The sequence below is a fragment of the Solanum stenotomum genome, chromosome 11, assembly GCF_019186545.1.
Source record: "Solanum stenotomum isolate F172 chromosome 11, ASM1918654v1, whole genome shotgun sequence".
In the NCBI taxonomy this organism is placed as follows: domain Eukaryota; kingdom Viridiplantae; phylum Streptophyta; class Magnoliopsida; order Solanales; family Solanaceae; genus Solanum; species Solanum stenotomum.
The window spans coordinates 22,270,709-22,283,447 of record NC_064292.1 but is presented as its reverse complement, the minus strand read 5'-3'; the positions used below and the strand labels follow the sequence as shown (position 1 = coordinate 22,283,447).

Sequence of the window (12,739 nt, the reverse complement as noted above, 5' to 3'; positions counted from 1 at the left end):
TATTGAATGCTTATTTCATTACAATTTAGTGTTTTATGCTTTCTCGAGAGCGGGGTGTGAAACCAAGGCAATAAATTAATATTTGTAGCAACTGCTCTATTGTGGGTTCAGCTCGAGAGAGTGAACCCTAAGTTCCATTCTACCTATCTCGCTTGAGAGAGTGGATGTAGTGAGGGTGTGGGCTGATTTTCATAGTTAGCCTATTGAGGTTCGAAAGAACTCAATTGAAGCAAGGTAATTGTTCAAGAGAAAATTATCTCATCTAAGGCCTATCCTACCCATGAAGACTTAGTAACTATTATTAATCACCTAGCACCCATTTAACAAGAATTTGGCAATTGGTTGGTCTTTCTTCCATGTACCTCTTACTCATTTGATTAATCTTATTGATTATTATTGTTGTGCTTACTGATTGACATACAAATCCCTCTCCTGACATTTTATATCAACCTCTTGATTTAATTAAAAATTTCCGATAACTTCTATTCCTACAATCATTCAAATCGCATTTACAACTTCATATTTGAATTCAAACTTGTATCGCTCCATGTGTGTTCGACCCCAACTCAATTGTTGAGTTTTATACAAGTTAACGATCGTTTACACCTAAAATTGGATGAGGTGTATTTGAAATGTTCATCAAAATGGCGCCGCTGTCGGGGAGTGGATTTTTTTAGAATTCTCTTATCGACATTTAAATTTTGATCTCTTTGGTTGTAGTTGAATTGATTTAATTTGTTTTGTGTTTGTGTTGTTTGTGTTGAACAGAAGAAGATATGAGTGTTAACGGGAGTATTGGTAGCCAAGTAGGCCACCAATATGATATTGACAATCTTAATAATGTGAATGATCCAATAGAATTGGGTGGATCTGGTGTAATTCATCTACCTTCAATCGAAGGGAGTGCTAACTTTCATGTATCTATCACAATGCTCCAGCTCCTCCAAATGAAAGGTCTATATGGAGGATTGACTCACAAAAAATCACATGAGCATATTCGGAATTTCGTAGACATTCGTTGCTCATTCTCATTCAAGAACATCTCACAAGAATTAGTCAGCCTCATGTTGTTTCCATTCTCTTTGATGGGTAAAGCTAGAAAATGGTTGGCTGAGTTACCAAGGAATTCCATTACCTCTTGGGTTGAGCTTACCACGGCGTTCAATGTGAGATTATTTCCCCCATCTAGAATGATGATACTCAGAGACAACATCCAGGGTTTCAAATGCTTGGAAGGTTAGCCAATCCACGAGACGTGGTTGAGGTTTAAGAAATTGGTACTTCAATGCCCAACTCATGGACTTCCAAGCACTGTGCTGCTATAGTACTTCTACAAAAGTCTTGACTCGGTGAAAAAAGGAGTGGCTGACCAATTGGTTCGAGGAGGAACAATGTTGCAATCATTTGAGGTAGCATCGTACATTCTTAATGAAATGACAAAGATAAACAAAGTGTGGTACACTTAAGAAGACAGAGTTTCTCTTTTTTGTTTTAGGATGACGCAAGAATAGCTTGACAAGGAGAAAGAAAGGGATGATATTATTAGCAAAATGTTGTCCCAAATGGAACTACTACAAAAACAAGTGCTAGAGAATGTGGGTGAACCCAAAGAAGCAAGAGGAGTGTTTATAGTTGAGGTGGGTTCTCACTCGTGCTACTCAAAGCGGGAGTGAATCAATGTTGGAACTTCACAAGGTTTAGGAGGGTTTCCACCCATGCTACTTAAAGAAAGGTGGGAATCAAGGTTGGAACTCTCATAAAGAAGAAGAACGGAGGCAACACTATCGAGAATGGGCCGAACAAAATAATCATTGGAGAATAGAAGATATTCATGAAGAGGACCACACACAATCGAGTGATAAACCAAAATCAAAAGGTAGTTCGAGTAGTCTACGAGTGGATGATTTGTTGTCTCGCATCCTAGACAAATTTGAGGGTAAAGATGACCTACTAAAAGAGATGAAAGTTGATTTCTCGTAAATGAATAATAGAGTGAATTCTCATGCTAATGCAATCAAGCAACTTGAGGGCCAGTTAAGTAAACTTTCAGCACAATTGGAACCCAAAGTAATTGAAAATGGGGAAGCTGTATACACAACAACTGTAACGGTTGATGATGATAAAAATTTGGTTGTAGTGACTCGAAGTGGAAAGGTAGTGGTTGTTACTATGAAGGGTAATGATGAGGTACAAGCTCATGAAGAAGAGAATCCCATTCAAGCACCAGAGAGTCATAAGCTAAGCCACGATGAAAATTTGCAAAATGCTAAAGAAAAGGCTACTTCAATCCCAAAGATAGTGCAATCTCTTCCCAAAATAGCTCCTCTATTTCCTTATCGTCTCAAGAAGTAAAATGAAGATGAGAAGTTCAAGAAGTTCCTATCCATGTTAAAGACAGTCTCTATAAATCTGCCATTAGTGGAAGCATTGTTGGAAATGCCGGGTTATGCCAAATTCATGAAGGAGTTAGTCACCAAGAATAGAAGCATGGATTTTGAGACAATAGAAATTTCACATAATTGTAGTGCCATTATGACTAGCAAGATGATTATAAAGAAGGAAGACCCGGAAGCATTCCCCATTCCATGCACTATAGGTATGCTTGAATTTGCTAAAGCTCTATGTGATTTGGGGGCAAGTATAAATCTAATGCCCTATGCAATCAATAAGCAACTTGGGCTGGGCAAACCAAAATCCACAACAATGCAACTTCTTATGGCGGACCAGTCGATCAAACACCCCGTTGGGATACTCTATGATATATTAGTGAAGTTTGATGGATTCATCTTTCTGGCTGATTTTTTTATTCTTGATTGTGAGATTTATGCTGAAATTCCCATTATTCTGGGAAGACCATTTTTAGCAACCGAGAGAGCACTAGTGGATGTTGAAAGCGGAGAGTTGAAGTTCCAGGTGAATGAAGATCAGGTCACCTTTAATGTATGCAAGTCAATGAAACACCCATGTGATATTCATGTGGTTTAAACAATTGATGTAATTGATGAAGCGGTGGCTAGTGTGAGCTATTTGATGTGTATGAGTGTACCTCTTAAGGTTGTTTTTGCAAACTATGATGAGTCCGAAGTTCAAGATTATGATGAAGTGGTAGCCGCTCTTTTAGGATTAGGAGAATACTCAAGAAACCCATTGGAGCCAGATATCGATCTAAAGAATTAAGAAAATCCTCCAGCCAAACAATCAACGGAGGAACCACCAAATCTTGAGATGAAAGTGTTACCTGCTCCTCGTCGATATTCATTTTTGGGGGCAAATAACACCTTACCCGTTATCATTGCAACTGATTTGCTTGAATGGCAAGTAAAATTACTTCTTGAGGTGTTGGGAAGGTACATCAAAGCTATTGGGTGGACTATCGCTAACATTGTGGGCATTCCACTCGACATTTGCACTGACAAGATTCAACTTGATAATGAGTGCAAGCCGAGTGTCGCATATCAAAGGATATTGAACCCACCGATGCCAAAGGTGGTGAAAAAGGAGAAAATAAAATGGTTGGATGCAACTGTGATCCACCCCATTACGGATAGCAAATAGGTGAGTATGGTGCAATGTGTACCCAAAAAGGGTGGTATCACGTAGTCCCAAATGAGAAAGGGGAACTAGTTTCTATGATACCGATAACTGGATTGAGGGTATGAATGGATTATCGGAAGCTAAATTCATGGACAGAAAAAAATCACTTTACCATGCCCTTCATGGATCAAATGCTTGATCGACTTTCAGAGCGTGGATGGTATTGCTTTTAGGATGGTTATTCTTGGTATAATCAAATATCTATTGACTGGAGGATCAAGAGAAAACCACTTTCACTTTCCCCTATGGCACTTTTGGTTTCCAAAGTATGTCGTTCGAATTGTGTAATGATCCAGCGACGTTGCAACATTGCATGTTGTCTATTTTTGCTGACATGGTAGAGGATTCAATGGAAGTCATCATGGATGACTTCTCAGTTGTGGGTAATTCTTTTGAAACATGTTCGGTACAATTTGGGTAGGCTCTTCAAAGATGTGTGGAAACTAATCTAGTCTTAAATTGGGAGAAATGCCACTTAATGGTTAGGGAAGGTATAGTTTTGGATCACAAAGTATCTCAAAAGGGACTGGAGGTTGACAAGGCAAAGATTGAGTTAATTGAGAAGCTACCACCACCAATTTCGATAAAAGGTATTCAGAGTTTCTTGGGGCATGCAGGATTCTACCATAGATTCATCAAAGACTTCTCAAAAATTGTACTCCCATTATCCAGGTTATTGGAGAAGGATGTTAAATTTGACTTTGACGACGCATGTATGGCAGCCTTTAAATGCTTGAAAGAGAAATTAATCTCTACCCCGGTGATTATTAGCCTAGATTGGTCGGAACCGTTTGAAGTGATGTGCAATGCAAGTGGGACTGCATTGGGTGTTGTTTTACGACAAAAGCGAAACAAACTATTTCATCAAATCTATTATGAAAGAAAAATATTGAATGGGGCTCAACGTAACTACACTGTTACGGAGGAAGAGTTACTTGCAATAGTATATGAATTTGAGAAATTTCAGGTATACTTGCTAGGCACCAAAGTGGTAATTCACACCGATCATGCAGCCCTGCGGTACTTACAAGCAAAGAAAGATGCTAAACCACGGTTGATTAGATAGGTATTGCTATTGCATGAATTCGACTTTGAAGTCAAGGATAGAAGAGGTTGTGAAAACCAGGTGGTTGATCACCTATCTAGGTTCGAGGGCAAAGAGAAAGATGAGGGTGAGTTAGACATAAATGACTCATTTCCAGACAGGTATTCATATCTACTCTTGTGCAAATCCCAAAGTATGCCGATTTTGGTAACTATGTGGTATGCGGGTTGATACCTGAAGAACTAAACTTGTATCAACAAAAGAGATTCTTGTTCGATATCAAAAGATATTTTTGGGATGAACCATATCTATTCAGGGAATGTATAGACCATATTATTTTGCAATGTGTGCCGGACGACGAAGCTAATGAAATTCTAAATGCTTATCATGCTTCACCGATTGGTGGTCATCGTAGCGGTGTCCAAACAGTCTTTAAAATTCTTCAAAGTGGTTACTAGTGGTCGTCCCTCTACAAAGATGCCCATGAATTTGTCAAGAAATGCATACAATGCCAAAAACAAGGTGGAGTGTCACGAAGGTATGAGTTGCCTCTTCAATCCATTCTGGAGGTTGAGTTATCCGATGTTTGGGAAATAGATTTTATGGGGCTATTTGTGAGCTCGTTTAGTAACAACTATATTTTGGTGGCTATGGATTATGTTTCGAAATGGGTTGAAGCGGTAGCACTACCTATCAATGAAGGGAAGAGTGTTGTCCACTTTCTAAAGTGCTACATCTTTGCAAGATTTGGCACCCCTCGGGCTATCATAAGTGATGGAGGTTCACATTTTTACAACCGGCTGTTTGCATCCGCATTGAGTAAATTTGGAGTGAACATAAAGTGGCAACGCCTTATCATCCCAAAAAAAGTGGCCAAGTTGAGGATTTGAATCGGGAGATTAACAGTATTTTGTCTAAGACAGTGAATTAAAATAGAACTGACTCGTCTCGAAAGCTAGATGATTCTCTTTGGGCATATCGCACTGTGTACAAGACACCAATTGGCATGTTCCCATATCAACTGGTTTTTGGGAAGTCTTGTATCCTACCGATTGAACTTGAACACAAAGCACTATGGACACTAAAGGCATTAAACCTGGATTGGGAAAATGGTTCGAAAGGGAGAGTAGATCAGCTACACGAAATGGAAGAATTGAGGTTTAGAGCATATAAAAGTTCAGCTCTTTACAAGGAAAAAATGAAACATGGCATGATTCTAAAATCATTAGAAGAAAATTTTTGGGTTGGAGACTTTGTGTTGCTATACAATTCTCAATTGAGACTCTTCCCGGGAAAGCTCAAGTTAAAATGGTCCGTCCCGTTTAAAGTGACATGCATATTTCAGAATGGGGCCATTGCGGTCGAAGGTGAAGAGAGTCCAGCCTTCAAGGTAAATGGGCAACTCTTAAAGTTGTATTTTGGAGAATGTCATGAGATTGATTGATTGAAGTGGTGTATTTGGAAGATTCTTGAAAGCATTTAAACCTCGTGCCACGACATTACATAAGGCACTTCTCGGGAGGCAACCCAAGTGTTAGCGGTTGTGAATGATGTGTGTGCTGAATGTGCAGGTATGGGTGATTCGGCAACACTAGGACCATTTTGCTAAAATGCCGAGTGTATTTGGCGATCGTGACTTTGATTGCTTTTGTGGCATCAAAGGAGAGTTGAGATACTGGAATATCTAGAGATGTATGTAGACCATTCAGCGGTACAGTAAACAGATTGGGCAATCCCGACTTTCTCCGCCTTTTGTACCTTCTTGCAGGGTCGGAGTTTTAGAGATTTCGGCAATGTACACGCCCACTAGGCGATGCGCCAAAGAGACCCGACGTACCCGAACTCGATCGGCTTTTAGCCCAAATTAGAGCAGCAGCAGTCTACATATTTAGGCGACTACATGCAGTTCAACTGTTCACTTATCAATTCGGTGACATCTATAACCTTTCGCGAAATGGTCACCGAGTGAAGATTCCTTCTAACCCCACTCTGTTTTCTTAGCATCAGCACTTTTTGTTTCTATTTTAATTTTATTGTGTTTTGTTTAGCGTGAGTTGTGTTTGTTCTTTGATCACATTAAGTACAATGTTGGTTGCTTTTGGTGGGGTGGTGGCTTGTTATTCTCTTGCATGTTCAAGTGTCGGTTATGGTCAATGCCGATAACTTAAATAGTGCTCTTAATTGAACATAATGAATGTGCGGCTACAATGAGGCAAAAAAAGTTACATAGGCAATATCTGAACTTTTAGGATCTTGTTGTGACTAGCCAGTTATCTAATTAGTCCTTTGTGTTGAACATTGCACTCTAGCTAGAAAGTGTGGAGTCTTGTTTGATATTGGAACCAATGCCTTTTGTGATGAGATTACTTTGAACATTGTGTATGATGACATCTAGAATTTGCCCCGTTAGTCAGGTTGATTGAGTGATGCAAACACTTGAAATGACCTTAGGCAAGAATTTTGAAGAGTGAATCGACTTGTCAATATACCTCTTTTGTGGCAAACCTTGGGAGATGTGTGAACGTTTCTTGGCACCTTTTGAGCCTTACCCCTTTTTTGGAAGAAACTTGAGAAATTGTGACCTCTCTTTATCCATTCACCCATAACGTTCATCAAGTATGGTTTGTTTGAATAGCCAACTTAGGCCAAAAGCCTAAATTGGGGGTGTGGTGAAAAGAGAAGGAAAGTCAAGAAGTGTGAGAAATCCCCCTTTGTGTGGTTGCTTCGAAAAAGATGGAACCTGATTAACGTATCAAGGCATTTCATTCAATCTTAAATGCCAATGATCATTCGTCTATATAATAACCCAACTACGTGAGTTGGGGTCGATCCCAACAAGGAGTAGTTCTTCCTTCAAATTCAATAATAAAAGTACAATGACAACCTCTTCAATCAAAAAATTCTTGCACAATTAATTTTCAAATCTCAAATTTCGGGTTTTAACTACCTATCCAAATTTACACTACAACACAAACAATCAAGTATTAGAATAAAGCTTGGGGAATTGATAAGTAAATTATTGAATCTCAACGAAGTGGATAAATGTTACTGCTCATAATGGGTCATTTGTTGTGGGTAGGTCAAACAATATATAAAGTAACTTTCTCTCGTACAATTACCTTTTCTATGTTGAATTCTCTCGAACTTCAACACCAATCGAAAGAGGCCAAGCTCTTTACCCTCATCAAACTTACTCTCTCGAGCTGAATACAAAAGATCACTTGTTTCACTCTCTCTAGCTGAAACCAAGGAAACCCACTACTAAGGATGCTAAGATTGCCAACTTGGTTCCACACCTCTCTCTTGAGCAAGTGCACAACACTGAAATTGATACACAAAGTTGCGCAATTCAACCTCGAAACACAGCAACAACTTAGACCCACTTCAAATTAACACCATTCTTCACAACTAACAAACACCCACTAAGTAATTCAACAATTGGCTTCATGATCAAAACCCCAAGTAAAGGGTTTTAGCCACTCATCTCAAAAATAAGAAAATCAAAATCAATTATCACTCCCATAGTTGGGTACAAAATGAGAATTATAGATGAAAATCATTTGATAATCTCCTCTCTTACAAAATCTCTCTCAAAATCTTGCTAAAATCACTAACTAAACCCTTTAGTAGTGTTTTCTCTCGAAGTAATTCCTTCCTCACGTTCTAAATGAATTTCTCTCTCTATCCAAAACTAATTTAAACAAGTCTAAAGTGTCACTGCTTATGACCACTCGGCGAAGTAAGTCGGGTGTCGCTGACAGATCGGTGAATCGCCAATTTTTCTTTATCTCGCCTTCATTTTTTGCTTTTTCTTGGTCTGGATACTATACCTTTAGGAGCTCTAGGTAGGGATCGCCGAATGACGCCGTCATTCCCCCTTTATCTTTCCATCTCGTCCATCAACACTTGCTTGAATCTTCTTCAGCACTTTTGGTGACCTGGTTGTCCTTCACCGACTAGATCAGCGATACGCTGAATACAGTTGTTTCTTGCCAAATTCACCCCGATTTTAGCTCCGACATTCTGTAATTTTAGGTGGTATCTTGGCAATTTGGCGATTCACCGAATGACATTGGCGATTTGGCGATTCGCCGAAAGACTTCATCGATTATTATGTCTTCATTTCTTCATTTCTTTAGCTTGATTTGTTCCATTTTTTTTATCAATAGTGTCCATGCATCATTCCTAATTCCAAATATTTGCAATTCAAGGCTTTACATCATTCATTGACACAGAACATGCATTTGAGGACACTAATTCTGTTAAAATAAAGTCGGAAATGAGTCCAAATTGTGGACTCATCAACACCCCCAACTTAAACTTTTGCTTGTCCTCAAGTAAAACTCAAGTTCAGTAGTTCAAAATGGATGTCTCAAACAGTGCTACACAAGACTCAATCATGAATGCACAAAAAGACTCAACTTACTCATGCAAGGATCAATTGTGCACTCAAAGATTCAAGTTGTGACTCACCATTATCAAAGAATCTCAACGTCACTATACTTGCTTCAAATGGAAGTTCAAGCTCAACAAAGGTATTTAAATCCCCTCACACAGAGAATGATTCCATATTCACACACAATGGTTCAATCATTTAAAGTTCCGAAATCAAGATCAACACTCACACTCACAAAGATAAACACCGTGCATGATTTCACCCATAGGTTTACCCTTATTTTCCAATCGACTTTTGTTTCATCTCATTCAAGATCAAAAAGGTCTATTTAAGGCTTGTACTAGGGCTGAGTGTAAAGGTATGGTCATTTAGGCTCAACAACTTCTATCCTCATGAAATGTGATGTGAACAACACCTTCTTTCCTTTTCTTCATCATTTTCAGTTAAGCTCAAAAGTCACCTCTTATTCATCTTCCATGGACTGTTGGAAACTCCATTTTCTTTGTATTTTCACAACTTTATTCCACAACTTTTTCTTTCTTTTTCTTTTTCATTCTTTTTCATTTTAATTCTTTTCTTCTTTTTCTCTTTTTTTAATATAGAGGGGTTCCATTTTTCTCAAAACATGGGCAAAAGGGACTTTTTTGCATTTTCTTGATTCACCTTTTCTTTTCACCACACCCCTAACTTAAGCTTTTGGCCTAAGTTGGCTATTCAAACAAGTCACAAATCATGAGGATTATGGGTAATAGATCAAGAAAGGTCAAACTTTAATCAAGTTTCTTCCAAGAAAAGGTTAAGGCTCAAGGGGTATTCAAGAGGGGTTCACACACTCACATGGTAGGCCACAAAAAAGAGGTATGATATCAGAATGGTTCACACTCTTTAAAGTTTCCTAAGATCATCTCAAGGAATTGCCTCACTTAGTTAACCAGACTAACGAGGCAAATTCTAGGTGTCATCATATATGGTTCACGGTAAGTTCATCACACAAGGGATTGACACCAATGTCAAAGCAAGACTACACATTTTCGCTAGTGTGCAATGCTCTTCATAAGAGACTCAATCTGGTGTCTGGCTAGCACAACGAGATTCAAAGAGTTCACATATTGACTATGTAACTTCATTTTGCCTCATCGTATCCCCACATTCATATTTGTTTGATTATAAGCACTATTCGAGTCATCGATATTGATCAAAACCGATAATCAAATTTGCAAAAGAAAAGCCTCATTCAACACAAGCAAGGGGTGACAAAATGAGGAGGAGGTTCGTTGAGGACACTGAGTAATCTCCACACCCCCACCAAAACAATCTACATTGTCCCCAATGTGGGTAGAGAGCAGGCATTTACCGCAAATAAAACAAAATAGGAATAATAAATAAAAACTAACAAGAAATGAAAACAATCTAGTGTGGAAACAAGTAGAGCAGGGTAACAAGGAATCTTCACTAAATGCCCAGTTTGCGATGGGGTGAAATGGTCGTTGAATGCTTCGGCGATGTGACTAATGTTCTTCAGAAAACCCTTAGTTCCAGTAGACTGAACTCCCAGAAAAGGCATATCGGCAAAGATGTAAAGGATCGCCGAACAGATCAACGATCCGCATAGTGAACTCAGAGCATCACCGATCGATCCTCGAGAGAGGTTGTCAGCGTTGATTAGAAAGGGTGAGGAAAGTCGGGTTGCCTAAACACATCGGCTTACGCCGACTGGTGAAGTTGTCCCGCAGAATGTTCCAGAGTTTCAGTCTCATTTTTCAGATCCATAAGGCTAAAAGGCGAACCAAAGTGTGCTCGCTGAAATCGTTCGGCGACTCACCAAGAGTACTTTTGTCTCATTCATGATCCCACTCCTGCAAAATCAACACATATTATTTAAAACACTAACACTTGGGTTACCTCCCAAGAAGTCCCTTAATTAACGTCGTGGCACGACATGGAAATGCTCTCAAACATCTTTCAGGTACACCATCTCAATCAAAGAAATCTCCTGGCATTCTCCAAAATATAATTTCAAGTGTTGTCCATTCACCTAAAATGCAGGTCCCTCTTAACCCTCAACTTCTATGGTACCATTGGTGAATACTCTTATCACTCTAAATGGTCCTAACCATTTGAACTTGAGTTTTCTGGAAAAGAGTCTAAGTCGGGAGTTGTATAGTAACACCCTATCTCCCACCTTAAACTCTCTTTGAAGTATTTTTGCATCGTGCCACTTCTTCATCTTTCCTTGTAGAGAGCTGAACTTTCATAAGCTTTAAACCTGAATTCGTCCAATTCGGCTAACTGCTCTACTCTATCTTTTGAGGTTTTTTTCTACTCCAAATTCAGAGCTTTCAATTCCCACATTGCTTTGTGTTCTAACTCTAGTGGTAGATGGCAAGACTTCCCAAAACCTAACTGATACAGAGACATACCAATTGGAGTTTTGTAAGTGGTGTGATACGCCCATAGTGCGTCATCAACCTTTCGAGACCAATCAGTCCTATTAGCATTCAATGTGTTAGCCAGGATGCTCTCTGTAGACACACATTTTTTGACCGAACTTAAAATTTTACACCATTCTTAGAGCTGAAATATTTTTATAAATATAAATTAAACATTTTGACTTTTCTCTTATTTTTATTAAGTTTATTTTAAAAGATTTGAAAACAACAAAATAGAATCACTTTTTAAGGTAAGTTTTATTGTCTATTGTTTAAAAAGAAATGGAAGATTACAAAAAATCTATATTTGAAATTAAGTTTTTATAAATAAGCTAGTATTATTTAATTGTTTTTTTATATATATAGCTAGTTGACTTTTTCTTAGATTTTTATTAATTTTAAATAATTAGTTTATATGTTATTATAATTTATTATTTGTAGTTAGTTATTATTCTTTTAAAAGTAAAGTAAAACTAAAATTAAAATAAAAAATAACCTAAATAATCTAACAAACCTACCCCACTCCTACTCCTATCCAAAACATACTACACATACAAAAACAAAAAGGGAAAAGGAGAACAAAAACTTTTGACTTATCTTCCAAAAATTAAAAAAATAAATAAGAAAAGAAAATAAAACCATCATCAAGTTATACTCCCACTTTCTCTCAACTTCCCCACACTCCCACTCCCTCACGTTTTCCTCCACATTCCACACCCCACACAATACAACCCACTACCCCACACCTACACCTATCCTAACACCTATATACATACACCCACATACTACAAAAAAAGGACAGACAAAAAAAGCATACATAGAGATATAGGCATTAATTAAAAAGCAATACATATTGTACTTTCTCACATTGTGATTGAAGATCTGGAAATATATTTTCGCGGTTTCAGGTTCGTGGGTCCTGATTATTTGTCATTTCTTCTCGTTAACTAATTTTCACAAGAGGTAACATTTATTTGTATTTTTATTTTTTCCATAATTTTATGTCATTATTGTGCAAGAATTAATTTCAATATATTGAAATTGTTCAGATTTCGTATGTGTTTAATATGTTAATATTATTAATGTTGTGTACTGAAATATATTCGAACATGCTATATGACATGTGAGTATTTCTTACATGCTTAAGAGTCCATTCCTCGCTCTTTTTCCTTAATTAATTATCAAAGTTTTTATGTTTGTGTCTTACTAAGTTGAATGAATTCTTTGTTTGATAGTATTTAGAAAAGTATTAAGTCATGTTTTATGCTATAATAT

The 12,739-nt window shown here is 37.8% G+C and overlaps 2 protein-coding genes across 2 annotated transcripts; both read left to right on the top strand.

Moving 5' to 3' along the window:
* Positions 1-2,436: 2,436 nt before the first annotated feature.
* LOC125845762 (uncharacterized) lies at positions 2,437-3,177 on the top strand. The gene is made up of 2 exons (XM_049525295.1): positions 2,437-2,940; positions 3,055-3,177. Exons 1-2 carry the CDS (start codon positions 2,437-2,439, stop codon positions 3,175-3,177), a joined length of 627 nt encoding a protein of 208 aa, XP_049381252.1.
* An 895-nt stretch (positions 3,178-4,072) lies between these two features.
* Positions 4,073-6,083, top strand: LOC125845761 (uncharacterized). The gene is made up of 3 exons (XM_049525294.1): positions 4,073-4,561; positions 5,098-5,441; positions 5,576-6,083. Exons 1-3 carry the CDS (start codon positions 4,073-4,075, stop codon positions 6,081-6,083), a joined length of 1,341 nt encoding a protein of 446 aa, XP_049381251.1.
* The last annotated feature ends 6,656 nt before the right edge of the window (positions 6,084-12,739 follow it).

Coding starts and splice junctions, on each gene's coding strand:
- LOC125845762 (XM_049525295.1), top strand. CDS start 2,437: ATGCCGGGTTATGCCAAATTCATGAAGGAGTTAGTCACCAAGAATAGA. Junction 2,941..3,054: donor AAGATCAGGTCACCTTTAAT/GTATGCAAGTCA, acceptor GTACCTCTTAAG/GTTGTTTTTGCAAACTATGA.
- LOC125845761 (XM_049525294.1), top strand. CDS start 4,073: ATGGTTAGGGAAGGTATAGTTTTGGATCACAAAGTATCTCAAAAGGGA. Junction 4,562..5,097: donor ATGAATTTGAGAAATTTCAG/GTATACTTGCTA, acceptor AGTGGTTACTAG/TGGTCGTCCCTCTACAAAGA. Junction 5,442..5,575: donor TCACATTTTTACAACCGGCT/GTTTGCATCCGC, acceptor GAATTAAAATAG/AACTGACTCGTCTCGAAAGC.